Raw genomic sequence first — 17,790 nt, forward strand, 5'->3', positions numbered from 1 at the left:
GACTGCAGCTTTGGGTCTTACTGCTTAAATGTATTTGTTATGCTGGTGTGTTTCCTCACAGCAGTAGTGGTTTTATCTCTTCTTATAAAAGTGTCTGAGGTATTTGTATGTCTTTGCTGACTATAAAGGATATTTAAGTGAGGAGCCTAAAATATTTGAGTGATGGATAACTGTATCAAAAGGTGCTAAAATCCTCAGGAGTTATTGATAGCTCCCAGGTTACAAGGGGGCTTGGTCTACAAGCCCTGAGAACACTAAAAAGAGAAACACGGGAGCTGTAGTAGCACAGTGTTTGTGAGGTTGTTTGGGGTCAGTTTCTGTTGGGTTAAGAGTTTTTTTGAGGGGTGGTCTCTAGTAGACCTGTCTCTATAGGAAATACACAGGATGGGACAGGGTACTTGAAAGAATGTGCTTTACCTGAAAGCAGCTACTATGTGTTCAGGCAGATGTGTGTAAGCTATGGAACAGAGGAACTGTGACTGCCCCATCCCTGGCAGTGTTCAAGGCCAGGTTGGACAAAGGGGCTTGGAGCAAGCTGCTCCAGGGGTAAGTGTCCCTGCCCATAGCAGGGGTTGGAGCTGGAGGAGCTTTAGATTCCTTTCCAGCCCAAACCAGAATGCGATTCTAGAACCTAAGAACTGTACGAGTCACACTTGCTTCTTGAAATATTGCCTGTGAAAACCAAGTCATGTAACACCAATCTGATTTTTTTGTATCAACAAACAAGCACGGTAGGTTTCGGAGGTCTGACCTGTGGTGGCAGTATGTGCTTGTGTGCAGCTTCTACTACGTCTTGCTACTCCGTGCCTGCAGGGAAGGTATCCCGGCTGAGGAGCACGGCCATCACCCGAGGGCAAACCAAGCAGGTATCGCGGGGAGACCGCGGTTCGTTAGCCCGCCCATGTGTAAAGACCTGCGGAATACTTTAGTAGCCGGGCAGCTCCCAGCACACGCTTACAGCGCTGCCCACGGACGAATATTACCGGAATACAAACCCACCTCCGCTCCCTCCCCTCAGGCGGACCCATCCTGCATCACGCCAGGGTCACGTGCCACCCCCTCGCCCAATCCGCTCCCTCGCACGCAATTCAAACGGCGGGGCTGCGGCCGTGGCCGTTGGGCTGCCGAGCGCAGTGAGGGAGGGGCAGGCCCGGCCCGGAGCGGGACCCGCCCGTCGCGGGGCCGCAGGGGCTGCGCTGACCGACATGGAGAGCCGGCCCGCGGCCCCGGGGCCCTACCGAGCCACCAAGCTGGTGAGGACGGCAGGCCGGGCAGCCCGGCGGGGCTGGGTGGTGGGAGGAGGCGGGGGAGGAGGTCGGTGACTGCCGTGATCCCGGGGCTCTCCCTCAGGTTAAGCACACATTAACGTTAGCCGTTCCGGACCCCTCGGGCAAGCGGGGTCCGGCCTTCCCGGCGCACCGTAGGGGGAGCGCGGCCGTGTGGGGCCTGCGACCCTCCCCAGAGAGGGTTCTGTAGCCGGCAGTGCCTTGCTCACTGAAGGCTCTGTGGCAGCTTGGGAAGGAGCCTGCCACTTGCCGTGTGTCGTCTCATTTTGTATGAGGAAAGAGTTTAGAGCCGAACTTGTGCCCTGCCAGCTGCATTCACCCCTGCCCGAGGGCTGCGGTGGTTTGACAGTGCTTCAGGAACCTGAGCTGGTGTCCTTGCTGGGCATGAGCAGACACAGTCAATAAAACTCGTTATGTTTGTAAAATTATAACCTTATTCTCAGTTAAATAACAACAAGATAAAAGCCTAAATGAAATGTTTATGTATTTTTTTAATCTGAACTTTGTTTCCATAATGCTACTTCTACATTAAGCAGGTAGAGGGAGGGGATCCTGCCCCTCTGCTGTGCTCTGTGAGACCCCCCCTGCAGCCCTGATCCAGCTCTGGGGCAGCAGCACAAGAGGGACGTGGAGCTGTTGGAGCGAGGCCAGAGGAGGCCATGGAGCTGCTGCGAGGGCTGGAGCAGCTCTGCTCTGGAGCCAGGCTGAGAGAGCTGGGCTGGGGCAGCCTGGACAAGAGAAGGCTCCTGAAGGGGAGAGCTGAGAGCAGCTCCAGTGCCTAAAGGGGCTGCAGGAAAGAAACCTGGAGAGGGGCTTGGGACAAGGGCCTGTAGGGACAGGCCAAGGGGAATGGCTTGAACCTGCCAGAAGAGGGGAGACTGAGCTGAGCTCTTAGGCAGAAGCTGTTCCCTGGGAGGGTGCTGAGGCGCTGGCACAGGGTGCCCAAAGAAGCTGTGGCTGCCCCATCCCTGGCAGTGTTCAAGGCCAGGTTGGACACAGGGGCTTGGAGCAAGCTGCTCCAGTGGAAGGGATCCCTGCCCATGGCAGGGGTTGGAGCTGGATAGGCTTTAAGGTCCCAACCCAAGTCATTCTATGATTACTTAGGATAGCTATCAATATTTCTTAGTATTAAAGTTGTGATTTTGTATATATGCCTATTAATGTAATACTGCTTTAGTTGATACTTAACACTGGTCAGTTTCAGGCTTTGATCTTGAATTCTTTCCTTGTTTGTTTCTCATACAGTGGAATGAAATTACAAAGTATTTCCGAGCAGGCATGCCGCTAAGGAAACACAGGCAGCATTTCAAGCGACATGGAAGCTGTTTCACTGCATCAGAAGCTGCAGACTGGCTCCATGAAGTGCTAAGGAATAACAGTAACTTTGGTCCTGAAGTTACTAGGCAGCAGACTATTCAGTTATTGAGAAAGTTTCTCAAGAATCATGTAATTGAAGATATAAAAGGGAGATGGGGATCTGAAAGCTTAGAAGACAACAGTGCACTATATAGGTACTGAAGTAAAGACCAGTTAACAGAGCTCTTCATGTTGAGAATTTTATTTCAAAATCATTATGTTCAGATTCACAAAGGTTTCTTGGTTTGAACTGAGCAGTTCAGCCATAGCTTAATCACTAGCACCATTTCCACTCACTGTTTCTTTTACTCTGATTTGCAATACAAACCATACATCCTGTGTGCTGAGGGCTGTTTACATGCGTTTGTCTAGCTGGGTTTTTCACTGGAAGGCATGCATGCTGCACTCAAGTGCTTTGAAGAGGAGCCAAAGAGAACTTACTATAGCAGCTCAATGCTGTGCTGCCAGTCCTATGTTTACTCCTCTTGTACATATTTCAGAAAACCAACTGGGAAACAGCCTATCTTAAGTTTTGAAGTTAAAGGTATTAACGGCCCTCACCTCTCAATTTCTAGTCTCAGTGCTGTATAAATATCTAAATTTCTTCTGCTTGACTTTGGAATCAACAAAAGTAGCCCAAAGCTAATTTATAATGCTAAACAGTGTTCTAAAGAGCACTGTTAATTTCCTGGATCTCTTCAGAATTGTATGGAATCACACTAGTATGGAATCAGGGTATGGCTTTGGTTAAGTGACTTCTAATATTTCTCATCTAGTCTTAATATATTTAACATCTTTTCTGCTCATTACAGGTTTCCTTCAACATCTCCAGTTAAACCTCTACCAAGTCCATGTACACAGAAAGAGAACTTGGAAAACTTCTGTGGAGACAAAGACAGACTTTTTAAACTACCACATTTGTCCAGGAGAGCTTTTAAAAGACATGAGTTACTACAGTCTCTGGTAATAACTTATGTTTCTGACATGTTTATAGTTGCTGTGTATTTTCTTTGTTCTTTAACAAATGAAACTGGAATCAGTCACCTCTTGGTGACACTGTTCTGTTGTGTCATCTTCTCGCTGAAGAAATAAATTGGTAGGTTCTTTTAGACAGTGAAGTAGAACATTTATATATAACCATGATAGAAAGGTACAGCTATATCTTACATTGAAGTGTCTTGGTGATGTGTGCTGTTTCTCTTCAGTGTGCAAAAAGAGGTTTTATTAAATAACCTGTAAATATTCAAACAAAACACGTACCTGTGAAATCGTAGCTGTGACTGTAACGTGGCATTTTTGAAATGCTGGCAGGAAGTGAGAGAGATTGTGCAATTGACACTGAAAACTATATGAAGTTGTTTCTTCTAAGCTTATTAGCAGTAAATTATTGGGAAAAGACGTGGGGGTAGATTGTAATTAATGCAGCCATGTTACTTAGAATGGAAGGTCATCTCACACCCACAAACACCCCTATTGCAGTATGTGGCTTCTTTTATGATCTGAGATTATGTAGTTTTGGGTCATCAGTATGGAACCATCTGTTTTCTTTTGGATTATTTGGTTTGTTTTGTTTCCATCAGTGTAGTATCATCCCTGCTACTGTATTTTAAAGTATTGTGAGGGCTAGACAGCGGAGTCGTAGAAATTATCTGAACAATATGTCCTTGTTGATACTTAATATATTTTTTGTTTGTTGACAAGTCACAAGTGGTTTAACTCTTCCACTTTGTGAAAAAGATTGAATACAAGTGCTTGGTCCTTTATTTTTTTGTGCATACTTTGTGAATTTAGGTTGAATTTAGATTCCTAAAGGAGAATACTTCACTTACTGACACCTTTGGATTTGATGGTTTTGAACTTTTTCAGTTACTGACTTCTGAGCTTATCAGGTCTTTCTTCATGGTGTCCTCTTCTGCTTGTTAGTTGGGCATGCTTACATTGCAGTGCAGGGACTGGTAAGATTATAGGAATTCAATATTCTGCAGAATGCCCTATACTTCTGAGAGTGATTTTTACTTAGTTTTGAATTATTTTAAGAGGCTTCTGTATCTCATGGTACAAACTACTCATTTTCAGGATAATTTAGAGAAAACAAAGCCTGATAGAATAGAAGAAAATGAGGAAAATATGCTGCATGGGAAGGAAATAAGCCAAGAATATGTGAAAGAAACTTGGAGAAATATCATTCTAATCCAGTGAGTAACACATTATCCAAGAAGGTGCTTTTTATATGTGCTTTGTGTGTGTAACAGCCTGATCAAGCTCTTGGCTTACAAACTTTTCTTGAATCTTTAAAACTGCGTTTTAACTTGAATATTTTTAGTATTGTTTACAGATGCTTTCTAAATAACATTGGATTGTTGCATTTAAGAAAATTTGTTGAAATTTTATTATTGCTGGTGTTGAATATACTTTATGTACCATAGGGACTCTTTCCTAGTAATTTTTTGGTGTTTGTTCCAGGGAAAAGTGCATCCTCAAGTTGTCCTTCTAGAAGTGTGAGTGTATTAAATAGCAAAATAGCTGTTGTTTGAGTAGACAAGGGAAGAATTTGTTGTCTAGAAGGTTTACAAGTAATGAATGAAAACATCTGCTCTCTTACTGCCCACAGTCTGCAAACCATTTTAGGCCTCCCATCTTTGGAAGAAATTCTTCAGCCAACGCAGATCATTCCTGAGTACGTCATATACAACATGACTAACACAAGCAAACATGGTGTTGTGATTTTGCAGAACAAATCAGGTACAATTTGTTTTCCCTGGTTCTGCTCAAAGTTTCCATGTGGCCTAATTACAGCAAGCAGTAAATAATAATTAATGTAATATGTTTCATTGTCTTTTACATTTACATTTTTCCCCAAGTTACATTACATTTCAGTATATTTGTCAGGTTTTGTAGGTTTATTGCATTCAATTTTAAATTACACATGTAGCAATACTTAAAATTAGTTCCAAATTTCATCTTCTGTATTTGAGGTATTAATACATGTGTGCCATTATGTATATTACTTATTAAGTCTTTGAGGTTGTGTATAAATAATGTTTGTGTGCTTATTTTAGAAGACCTCCCACACTGGGTGTTATCAGCTATGAAGTGCCTCGCATACTGTAAGTTATTAAACACCTTTTAACCTCTCTTGATAGTTGAAAGTGAAATTTTCTTGCAAGTTGAGATCAGTTGTGATGTTTTGTTCGGAAAGTCACATAATCTAAGTGCTTTGATATGCTGAGAAGCAATGACAACAATCCATAGCAAATCATTGCACAGAAATGTAACCTAAAGGAGCTAGCACATGTTGAAGATGTTACATTTCAGGTAATTGATGTATCAGACCTCTAGTCTGGCTACTAATCCTGCTTTTAGGCTGCATCATCTGCATACAGTTTTCATCAGGGTGAACTAATTATAAATTAGTGGAAGAGGAGTGGCTTCAGTGTTCCTTAATCCAAGAAATATGGGAGAGAATTAATTATCTCTGCAAGCTTTCAGTGGAATTGTCCTGTCCCAGGCCATGGAAAAGCTAAGCACTGTTTGTAACAAAAATAATTCCTATTAACAAAGAGTAAGGCAGGGAGAAAACTAGTGCTTGGGCAAAACCTGTGTGTGTTTTCTTCTGATGCAGTTTTCCAGGAGTAAAGGGGCTTTCCTTTTCCGGTTACTGACTTTGAGCTAGACTGAAACAGTTCCTACATTTCATATTAAACTGGGGAGACCAATTCACAGAAAACCTGTTGGGTTTTTGTGTTAGAAGAAACCAAACAAAATTTTGCAAAGGGGTTGATGAGATGGATTTTTAAAGTCTGACATTTTATCTGTGAAACGTATTTTGTCACAACTGAACTTCCATTGTCTGTAAACCAGGAGTCACTCATCCCTTGTTTGGTATTAATGTAAGAAGTATCAAGCAGCAAAACTGGAAGTGGTTACAACTTAGAAAAGCTTGGTGCTTCTGGTTTGTTTTTTTTGTGTATTTGCTTAAGAGTAAAATTTAGAGAGACATGATGTTAAATCTTAAACTTCAGAAAAAAAGAATCAGTAACCAAAAGCGTCAGCGTTATGTGTACTTGAGCAACTGCCTTGGAGCTACTGAGAAAGTATTTACTGTGGAGTAATAGCATTAACAAAGGTTTTCACAAGTTGAGGAGGGAAAAATACTTTCACAGACAACCTGATCAACTTCAGTTTCTAATGGCTTAGTCTGATGTGGATTCTCTTGCTAATAAAAGGTGCGGGTTTGTTTTTTAACAAGTGCTGCGGCAGACCTGTGTGATACTAAGTCTTTCTCCTTTACAGTACCATTGATTTTTATGAAACTTTGAAGAATCTAATGTTCTTTGAAGTTTCTTTTGTCAGATGTTTGAAATTGTTACAAACACATACAGATAGCTATTCTGTGAGATTTGCATCTCTGTGAAGCAGATTCTGGAGAAGAGAGAACAATTCCTTCTCCCCCCCCCCGAAACTGCCTCTTTAAATGTCTAACTCTTAGATGAGTGCTTCTCAAATGAAATCAGAGATTATGAGCTTTTTATCTGTGTGCTTGTCCTCCTGTTTCACTCTTGTCCCTTTTCCTGGCAGTCTCCTTCACTAGCTTCCTGCAAAGCTATATCATAGTTAGATGGCATGTGTTTTATACATCTGTGTGTATGTCTGGCTGCTCAGTGGAACTGCGGTGGGGTCCATGCAGGGCTAGTATGTCTTCACAAGTTCAGTTTGCAGCACGCACTCTTGTGAAAATAATCCCTTTGGTTCTTATTCACCATCTCCCTTTCCTTCAACTGCATTCCCTAAAAAATAGAGCCTCTTACATGAAGAGCACTAGTAGGAAAAGCAGGACAGGGAAGAACTTGGTGAGTGGATTTAAATCAGAGTGAAAAATACAGCTGAGCACTGGTCTCTGAGCTTTTCAATAGCTTAATCCCAACATCAGTTCTGTACTTAGAACTAACAAATAGGCCTTTGTGGGTTGGAAACAGCAAGCAAGATTCCCGGGCTTTTGAGTTCTCCATTTCTAATTTGAGTGAATTGGTTCAAGTGGAGACTTTATCTCTGCAGCTGCCAGCTATACTGTAACCAAATGATTTAAGGCAATAGCTACTTTGCACAGTGAAAACTAAGTGTTTATCCTGTAGGGGGAATACTGCTATCCTATATTTTTAGTGTATGGTAATGTGATTATGATTATAAAGATTGATTGTATCAAAAGTTAAATCTTCCCTCGTTCTATGTGTAACTTAAACAGCCATCTCCTAATTAATTAGAATTGTCTTTGTAAGGCAGCTGATCTCATTTGTAGGAGCTCAGTGGAGTATAATAACATTAGGGTGAACAGTTTTATGCCATGACAAGTTTTATTCCTACCTGGAACACTTTTGTTTGTTCCTTTCCTGTCTGTAGCCACACAGACAAGGCTTAACAACTAGATCTCTTGGATTGCTCATCTGTCCATGTCTGAATAAAATCAGTCGTGTGTAGCAGCGATTCACCATGACCTTAGTGGTGAACAAAACTCTCCTGGTGGACCTTTTCAGTAGATGAGTTGATAAAAGGAGCTCCCTGCAAAGGAAGATGCTGTCAATGTCTTTCTTGGCAGTGTTCAAGGCCAGGTTGGCTGGGGCTTGGAGCAAGCTGCTCCAGTGGAAGGTGGCCCTACCTGTGGCAGAGGGTTGGAACTGGATGAGCTTTGAGGTCTTTTCTGACCCAAACTGTTTAGAAATGAAGGAAAGTACTTAGAGTTCATTGTTGTTTTGCTGAGGAGCCTATGAAAGGTATAAATGAGTTTTCATTTATTTTCGTGGTGTAGAATAGCTTGTTGAAACTGAGTGCAACTGTTCAGTGGCTACATAGAATCTTTTACACTATTTTGGCTTACAAATGATACTGAACTAAAAATATTTGCATGTTGCTGACATGATTCTTTCCTTCCTACAAGAATAAACCTATATTTATTTTAAAAAATTTTATAATGAATTTGTGAAAAGTTGTTTGTGGTTTTTTTTATTTACCTCTTTTTAGGGCCTAGAAATAATGACATGAGCCAAGCAACTTACAGTGGGTTTGAGCGCGATGTGTTCCGAACGGTTGCTGATTACTTTCTCAGTCTCCCTGAGCCATTGCTTACTTTTGAGTACTATGAACTTTTTGTTAATATTTTAGGTATGTATGAATTGGGACATACTCAATGCAAGCTGTAAGTTTATATTAAGTGGGGAACAAATCTGTACCTCAAAATCTGTATGGCAGCTTGAATCTGAGGAAGATCATCAATGACATCATTCTGTATTACAGTATTAATTGACATACAGTTCTGTTTCCTAATTCTCTATGTAGATTGCTGTTTGAGCTAACATTCTAAATATGCAGTAACCATAATCTAAAAAATAGGTGCTCGTTTTGTCTGTCCCTCACTATTGCAGTGTGTGAACTATCTGTCTTCTTGCATGGTGGTTGTTAAATCACTTTTGGACTGAGCTAATTTCTTCTTAAGGTTTACTAACAGAATCATCTATAAATTAGTATCTTATATTTGTTGTCCTCTCTGCTCAGTTAGCATCTTTCTTTCTAAACTTGTTCATTTTTCATACCACTTGCATCTTAACTGATATTTCATTTTCTGATAGTTATGTGTGGCTACATCACAATTCCAGATATATGCAGTGGGAAACATTCTGTCCAAGATGAGAAGTGTGACTCTCAACCTTCAAAAACCCTTCACTTGAACTCTTTCAAGTCAACTGAGTGTCTTCTCCTAAGTCTCCTTCGCAAAGAGCCTGACAAAAAAAAGAAAGAATGTCAAGTTTCCATGAAGTGTTTTTCAGAAGAACTAACTATTCAAAAACAATGTGCAAATAAATTGTGGCAGCATAAACAGACACATAAACAGGGTAGTTCTGCTAATCTAATAGGAGGAAGCTGTCAAAATCTTTCAGCTTTCAGGAATGAACAAGGTCCACTTCAAACATTTAGGACAAGATGTTACTCTCTGGAAAGAATTGGAGATGCTACTTCAAGCGCATGTAATAAAGTAGGATCTGATTCCCTCAGGCAAAATGATGTGAACACCATCCTGGGCACAAGAAATGGAAAACAATCAGTACCTTATGAGCATAAAGCTAATTCTGTGTTGGAGCTTGGTTTTGATAACAGAGGTCAGGACCAAACCCATGATATCAAAAGAGTGTCTGCATTAGCTCTTCAGGGTAAAGAGCTATTTATTGAAGATCATGGACTGAAGAAAATCCATGGGTCTCTGAGTTTACTTGGCAAGAGGAACTCCAGAAGTTGTGCTAGGATTAACATGCCAGTTGCTGAAATCACGGTGAAACCATGTTCTCCACTTTGTGGGCAAGGAAAACCAAATACTTGTGGTGTGGCTACTTCAGTGGACATCAGGACTGAGGTTTCTGATACCACCATCAAAAAGAGACTCTGCAAAAGTACCACAGAACTCTCAGAATGCTCTTTCACTCACTCTTCTTACATGTTGACTGGCACGCAAAGTAAGATGGCTTTCTAAAGCATGTTGTATTGGCTTATTGTGTTGGCAAACTAATCTCTGCTTCCTTAATCTGGCACTGATGCTAGGGATTTTTTGATATGTGTATATATAACATGACATGCGGGGTTTAAGAAACCAAAATGATTGCTAAACTGCATTATTTAAAGGTAGCCCTTTGTACCTCTGCTAACAAATAGTAGTGGGTAGTTTCTTTGGAGTCTTAAACTTGTTGTGTCAATAATTCACCTTTCTTTGAAGAGGTAAGTAATTCTGACCTACACACTAAGAGTATGGCAGGGAACTTGAACAGACCTGCCTGGTGGAGGGGATGTCTTTTTGCAGTCTTTGAAACACAGTTTCTGGAAATGCTTCAGGGGGTACCAGTAATGCCATTGTGTCAGCAGTTTATTGTGATGAAGCAAGTTGAAGATGACCACACACAAAAAGGCCCCAGAACTATGTAGTACGTTACAGCTGTTTTCTATGAGACATAGGTTATCACCATTGGATAATGACACTGGCACAGAGTGCCCAGAGAAGCTGTGGCTGCCCCATCCCTGGCAGTGTTCAAGGCCAGGTTGGACACAGGGGCTTGGAGCAAGCTGCTCCAGTGGAAGTTGTCCCTGCCCATGGCAGGGATTGGAACTGGATGGGCTTTAAGATCCCTTCAACCCAAACCAGTCTGGGGTTCTATGATCACAGTTAAAATAAAATTAAAAAAAAAAAAGGGTTTTCTTGTTCCTGGATTAAAATATCCTGAAAATTGGTTCAAATCTCACTGACAGCTGTCTGTACAATTAACTTGTAGATCTCCTTCAGCCTCATTTAGAAAGAATTGCTGTTGAAGCACTACAGATATGTTGTTTGTTGCTTCCACCACCAAACCGTAGGAAGATTCAGCTCCTCATGCGCATGATCTCTCGGATGAGTGAGAACGTGGATATGCCACGACTGCATGATGCAATGGGCACACGCACTTTGGTAAGAGACTCATCAGTGCAGTGTATCTATTGGTCTAAGAATGTTGCTGAGAATACTGGCAGTATTCTGTACTTGAAGTTCTTATCTCATTGCAGTTACATAGTGCAATTAAATTTGAGAGGCTTCATCTCCAGAATGTTTATAAAAATCTGACTTGAAGCAAGAATTTTCTTGCCCACATCCTAATGTATTTCAAGTACTGGTGTTGCTTTTGCTGGCTTTGGGAGAAGGCAAGTAATTTCTTAAAGAAATGCAAATGATTGAGTCTTGACTTCTCCCCCAGCTGCCATTCAGCTTAAAAGGTGTTGGCAAAGTGTCTGTAGAAAGCCTTTCTTCGGCTAAAATTTGTGTATGTGAAGATAGGACAAAAACAGTTCCAAAGAATTCAGTTTTCTGTCTACTGAATTTAAAGACTAACTTCAAGATCTGAATTTAAGTTTTCAATAGAACAACTAAAGATTTTTTTTTTGTCAAAAGCTATAGAAATGTTTTTAAAGCTATTTAAAACAGGATCTTGGTGTGTATTAGCTGTTGGTTAGGCTGGTTCTGCAGTGTTTCTTACTGTGTCACTTGTCTCCAGATGGCTGAGATGTATGGTTTACTTTACACAGGGTAAGGGTTCTATCATTACTTCTTTACAATATGTATTAATTGAAATTACAGTTCAAAAAAAGGGCAAGTCTAATGTTGGAAGAAGTTACTTTATTTCAGATGAGGGAAACATTACAAGCAGTTTTCCTCCTCTCTTAACCAGCAGTGCAGGCAAGAGAGATTACCCTGAAAGCTGGTATTGGAGAATGTGCTATGTAGACTGGAAAGAAGGCAAATCCTTCAACTATATGTACTAACCATCTTCTAATCACTTGTAGATGATCCAGACCTTTTCTCGTTGTGTACTGTGCTGTGCAGAAGAAGTAGACCTCGATGAGCTGCTCTCTACACGATTAGTTTCATTTCTAATGGACCATCAACAAGAAATATTTAAAGTACCCACTTACCTGCAGGTTGCAGTGCGAGACCACATAGAACATGTGAAGATGGCTCAGGTTGGTGGCAGGTTCATTTGCTGATTGCAGTGTTTGTTACTTCTGAAGGTGGGATGGGAAAGCTGCAAATGAAATCAGTTTTGGGTGCAGACCTGTATTAAACTGTTGGTGCAGTCATAGGTACTAGCTACATTACCATGTTTTGCAACTGGAGATGTTGCTGTAAGTTATGTTTGGATGTTTAAGTATCTTCTTATTGAAATAGTACATAATTTACATAATTGAGTTTATGCAGACCCTTTCAACGCTTCTTCCAGTGCAAATATCCAAAGGAAGAAATATGTGCCATATTGCCGACATATTCATACTGCAAACAAATAACTCCTCAGGAGTTTGAAGAACAAAAGGTTTCTACCTCTCAAGCTGCAGTAGCAGAGCTCTTGGAGAACATTATCAAAGATAAGAACTTGTCTGTGAAAGACAAGAAGAAAAAGCTAAAACAGGTAAGAAACTTGATTCATATTTAATCTACTTATGGAAATGCTGTTGTGAGAGAAGGATCAGGTACTAGACCCTGGTACCCTTTAAGGGGTCTATCTCTTCACAGTTCTGAAACACTCCTTTCTGTGGAATTACATTTGAGTTTTGTAACATATGTCACTCAAGATTGTTTGGCACTTCTGTGGCCTACTAACATATTGCCTAATGCTAAGCTGAAATACAGCAATTCTGGCAGGATTTAACACTGGAGGGTTTTTTTCTCTTTAGGAAAACCTTTGGCAAGTATGCCTGACCAATTGAATAGTATTGTGCTTGTCCTGGAATCTCCTAAGTGAGTCTTGTGACTCAAATTGGAAAAAGCAGCTTTTCAGAGCAAGCACATTTCTTTCTTCGGTGCTCCTCCCCCACCTTCTGCAACACTGACTTTCACGTGTGTTGTGAAAACCTGGTTGTGGAAAAGTGAAGGCTGGACTTGAATTCTTCAAGTTCATTAACACTTCCTGCATGTAAAGAAGAGTAGTTAATTACAGTTGATTAAAATTTGGTGTAAGTGAGCAGTAAGAAGTGATACACAGCACCACTGGAAGCAGGTGAGGTGAGGAGGAAGGATATCTATTAAAATCCTCTAATAGTAAAACATCAAGTACATGCTTATGTTTTTGATGAGTTCCCACTGAAGTCCAGAAGTACCTTGTACTGCATGGGCAATGTGTTAGTGAAGTTCATTTTTTAAATTCATAGAGCTATATCATTATAGGCTTGGCATTTGTGCTGAGATAGCTACTGGTGTGGTAAATAACAATGTTTTGGAGCTGTTAACTCAGTTTTGATACTTGGAATTGGGAAAAGCCAAATACAGGGCACATTCTAGAGGGTTATGTCCAACTTTTATCAACGCACAAAGTCATAGATGGTGTCATTTTCCCTAGGTTGGATCCATCAGCAGTAAGTTTGGCTGATGTATAGATGTATTTACTGTTAGTCTTGCCTTCCTGAGGCCTTATATAGGAAACAGGCAGCATGTCAAAAACCTGTCTGTAGCCAGATACCTTTGGGTTTTATTTTACAGAATCCCAGCCTGGTTTGGGTTGGAAGGGAGCTTAAAGTTCCTCCAGCTCCAACCCCTGCCACGGGCAGGGACCCCTTCCACTGGAGCAGCTTGCTCCAAGCCCCTATGTCCAACCTGGCCTTGAACACTGCCAGGGATGGGGCAGCCACAGCTTCTCTGGGCACCCTGTGCCAGCGCCTCAGCACCCTCACAGGGAAGAGCTTCTGCCTAAGAGCTCAGCTCAGTCTCCCCTGTTCTGGCAGGTTCAAGCCATTCCCCTTGGCCTGTCCCTACAGGCCCTTGTCCCAAGCCCCTCTCCAGGTTTCCTGTAGCCCCTTTAGGCACTGGAGCTGCTCTCAGGTCTCCCCTTCAGAAGCCTTCTCCAGGCTAAATAAGCCTATTTCTCTCAGACTGTCAAAATGCTTGTGAATCAAAGGAGATGAGAAGCTTTTCTTAGTTCAACAGAAGATGAAATGCCTGGCAGAGTCCGACTCATTGTTTATTGGTTGTGAACTTGTAAGCACAAAGGGCTACAGCTACTGTGTTCAAGTGTCACAGCCTTGCTCCTCCTGCTGATGGTGCATCCTCATGAGGTGATTCATGCTCAGTCCTGTGCAGCTGGAGTTTTTAGTGGACTCTGATTTAATTGTTGCTGTTGTGCTTCTAGTTTCAGAAGGAATACCCACTGATCTACCAGAACAGATTTCCAACTACAGAAAACGAAGCAGTGCTGCTTGAGAACAAACCCACCATCAAACAACCAATGCTCAGCTTAAGGAAACCCAGATTTCGTAGCCTAAGATATTAACTTAACCACACTTCAGCTGCGTATTTATTTGTGTGTGAAAGCTATACAAAAGTGCACTCACTGCAGAAATTCAGTGGTGGCTGTGTGTGGAAAAGGGAGACTTGTTTACATGGACACTGTGCTGAAATGTGCCAAAATACCTTGTGTGTGTGTGTGTAGATAACTTTTTAATTACTACGAGAGAAATATTTATCTGTTTACAAAATATTACGATATATTATGTTCAGTAAAAGAAATGTGAAAATAAGCATGAAGCTATTAGTAACCAAAAACTGGCACATGGTTTCCATATGGGAATCTTATGAGATGCATATTGTTGTAACATTTTATTGTCTGTTCAGGAATTTGTGCCATTTATCATAGGTTTTAATGTCTGCATTAAGAATAAGTGCCTTCTTTTATGTTCTCAAAATATTTGTCTTTAAACAAAACAATGTTCTTTGAAGCTGGGACTAATTTAAAAGTTGGTTCTGTTGTTTTCAGTGGAGGCAATAATTCACCATAAATAAATGATTATCTGACTCCTAAAGTACTTCTGTTCATCTCATCTGTGAAATCCACATAAGCTTTTGTGTATATATTTGTATTAGAAGTCTTAGGTATGCTTCTGACAATTTAATGGAAAATTTATTTTAGGTCTATTGGTATTCTTCCCAAAACAACAGAAGTGATGGATGAGACGTGATGTGACAAGGAATAGACTCAGAATACACTAAATTGCCCTATTTTGTTTCCACAGTTGAGGATTTGCTTCTTAATTTCGGTGGGGCCACAGCTTCCCCACAAGAGTATAAATCTACTTGAGTAATTCAGGGAGAATAAATGAAAGTGTTTTCATAAAGAAGATCCTGGATTAATGTTTAGACAGAGATGCTTCAGGTAAAAAAATAAGCAGTCTTGAGCAGAGAATATTGGTCTAGTGCAGCAAAAAGATGGATGAACCTTTAAAGATTCATTGAAATGTTGTTTGTTTTAAAAGGATTTTCATTTTGGAAAGGCAATTTGGACTTGGACTCCATCATAAGAACTGTGGCCGTTGCTGCTTTTAGTCTGGGAACACAACTGTTTTGTCCTGGAATGGTATTAAGTGATGTGTATGATAAGTGTTTTATAGAATGTGTCTTGTGAGTAGGAGTACTACTGGATCAGCCTGCCACTCTGGACACACTCTCCCACGACCTTGTCATCTTGGTCTGAGGAAAATGTGGCAAAAGGGGGTCAGTAGCAGTGCTGGTAAGGGTTATAAACTGGGGAAATCAGTTGGTAAGTGCAGCTGAACTGACTGAATTAATTTGATAATACGGCAGCTAAAGGGCCTTGGAGAAAATATTCCACCATGTAAAACGGAATTCTCAATATCCAGAGGCTTTAGTATATCCTATGCTGTGCCAAAGTAGGGAACAAGGTACTACTGCTTTGTGTAAGCAGTCGTGGTGCTCAACTTGTTAGAAAAATGTGTGTGATCTGGGGCTTTGAACATCACTGTTCATGTACTGTTCTGCTGTCCATGAGCTTCTCAGATGGATCTAATCACTTGTCAAGCCCCATAGCCCAAGCTGTGACCTCTCCCTAGGCTGATATTCAGGTGCACCCTTGCTGTGTAATACTTCCATGCTGCTCTTCAGTTAAAGGTTTCTTTAAGATCATACCATGATAATCAGTAATGTGCCATACACTGAAGCAGTGTCTGAATTTAGGTTTGTTGTGAGGAATTTGTGTCTGTGTTACGTTTCAGTTGTAATATTGCTTCTAGATAAGTCTAAACTATCTGCTTAATTTGTCTCTAGTTGCAGAAAAATGGAAGGGATGCATTGCAAGCACTGGACTGCAGAAGAAGGAATGTTTGAATTCCAACTTAGGTTTTACTTTAGGATTTGGGTTTTCTTTTTTAAGTAGTTCTGTGCTTTATAAAATTAGATATTTTAGAGGCATTCATGCTTTGTGTGAGCTATTTGGTTGTCACCTTTTTAGTTATCCTGCACGGTTCTGAGCTATGCAGTGCTGGCATGTCCCTTATGCTTTGTCTTACCCACTCCTAGGACAAGAAACTCAACTGTGGTTGTGGCTGCATGTGCAGACTCTTACAGTAACTTAATCTTACCAGTCATGAGAATTAAAATTAAAGCAAATCTCAATTACTCATTTCTTTACCTGGTTTGGGTTTGTTTGGGGGTTTTAGCATCTCATGGGGCGGGGGTATGACAGAGGTTGAGGTTGGTTGTAGATTGTCACTTTATATGGGACACCTTGACATGCAACTGCTGCAGTCTGTAACCATGCTTCAGTTCTCTTGGGTTCTCCTTTCCTTGGAAAAATGAGGCAAAACCAGCTTTCCATTCTGACACTCAACTGTACGCTTACAATTATACATGTACCAAACCAGTCTTCAGGTAGCTTTGCAGGGGTAGAGGGTTACTGCAGAAATTTCTGCCAAGTGGGCTGTGCCTAGCACAATACCTACTTTGCAATGTATGATTTTGCTCCTTCCCTGAAGAGGAGGAAGGCTTTGTAAGTGAGAAACCAAGATTAGCCCAGGTTTAGCCTGTATTAGCAATGCTTTGTCCTGTAGGTAACTTTACCCTCACATAGTAGGTGGCAGATGCTCCTTCCCTAACTCAAGTAGTTAACTCCTCTTAAAAACCCGCTACCTGCCTAAGTTTCCTTCTAGTTGTTCTCAACCTGTCAAGTGTTGCGTAAATGCTTTATTTATGTGTTCCAGTTAAGCAACTTATTAGGCAAGAAGCTCACATTTCTTAGGATTTAGTTTTCAAAGGGCTGCCCTCATTATTCAGAGTCCTTGATCCATGTTATTTAATGTTCCCTTCTGAGGCTTTGGCAGAACCTAACAAAAATGTGAGTAAATAGATAAATTGACTGGCTGGGGGATAATTAAAACTTCCCAAATGAGTGACAGATACAAATTTAATCTAAACTTTTTTTTTGAGCTATCATTTATTTATCTTGAGTGAAATATTTTACTGGAAGCCTTTTGAAGGGTTAATGGGAGGCCTCAGTCAAAGAGCTCCTGAAGGCTCAACTTGGGATCTTGTTTTGCAGTTAGAAGCCTTAAATGAACCTTCAGCCTAAAACAAAACACTTTATCTTGTAAAAAGCAACCAAAATCAACACAGAAAACAGCCAGCCTTTTGTAACAGATTGAACATGACTGTTTAATGTCCAGTCTTTTCCTTTCACCACAGGTTTGGTTACTGCAGCCCAGCTTCTGTTTGTACAGGAGGAGCACTGAAGGTATGTTGTATTATGAAATGTCTTCATCCTGCATCATGGGCTACCCAGGAAAGCGGTAATCATTCTAGAGCACTGTT

The 17,790-nt window shown here is 41.0% G+C and overlaps 1 protein-coding gene across 3 annotated transcripts; it reads left to right on the plus strand.

Annotated features, from left to right (window-relative positions):
- The first annotated feature begins 1,127 nt into the window (after positions 1 to 1,127).
- On the plus strand, positions 1,128 to 14,993 carry DEPDC1 (DEP domain containing 1). Of its 3 annotated transcripts, none has more exons than XM_034064373.1 (12): positions 1,128 to 1,253; positions 2,532 to 2,797; positions 3,455 to 3,605; positions 4,719 to 4,837; positions 5,254 to 5,384; positions 5,702 to 5,749; positions 8,658 to 8,798; positions 9,263 to 10,141; positions 10,949 to 11,121; positions 11,991 to 12,167; positions 12,425 to 12,610; positions 14,324 to 14,993. In XM_034064373.1, exons 1-12 carry the CDS (start codon positions 1,206 to 1,208, stop codon positions 14,462 to 14,464), a joined length of 2,460 nt encoding a protein of 819 aa, XP_033920264.1. In that variant the 5' UTR covers positions 1,128 to 1,205; the 3' UTR covers positions 14,465 to 14,993. The 3 variants fall into 3 exon arrangements, with proteins under 3 accessions (XP_033920264.1, XP_033920265.1, XP_033920266.1); XM_034064374.1 differs by having other exon boundaries at positions 9,290 to 10,141; XM_034064375.1 differs by lacking the exon at positions 9,263 to 10,141 and having other exon boundaries at positions 14,324 to 14,464.
- Positions 14,994 to 17,790: the final 2,797 nt, after the last annotated feature.

The sequence above is a fragment of the Melopsittacus undulatus genome, chromosome 6 (assembly GCF_012275295.1).
Source record: "Melopsittacus undulatus isolate bMelUnd1 chromosome 6, bMelUnd1.mat.Z, whole genome shotgun sequence".
NCBI lineage: Eukaryota > Metazoa > Chordata > Aves > Psittaciformes > Psittaculidae > Melopsittacus > Melopsittacus undulatus.

Coding starts and splice junctions, on each gene's coding strand:
- DEPDC1 (XM_034064373.1), top strand. CDS start 1,206: ATGGAGAGCCGGCCCGCGGCCCCGGGGCCCTACCGAGCCACCAAGCTG. Junction 3,606..4,718: donor ATGAGTTACTACAGTCTCTG/GTAATAACTTAT, acceptor ACTCATTTTCAG/GATAATTTAGAGAAAACAAA. Junction 12,168..12,424: donor AACATGTGAAGATGGCTCAG/GTTGGTGGCAGG, acceptor CGCTTCTTCCAG/TGCAAATATCCAAAGGAAGA.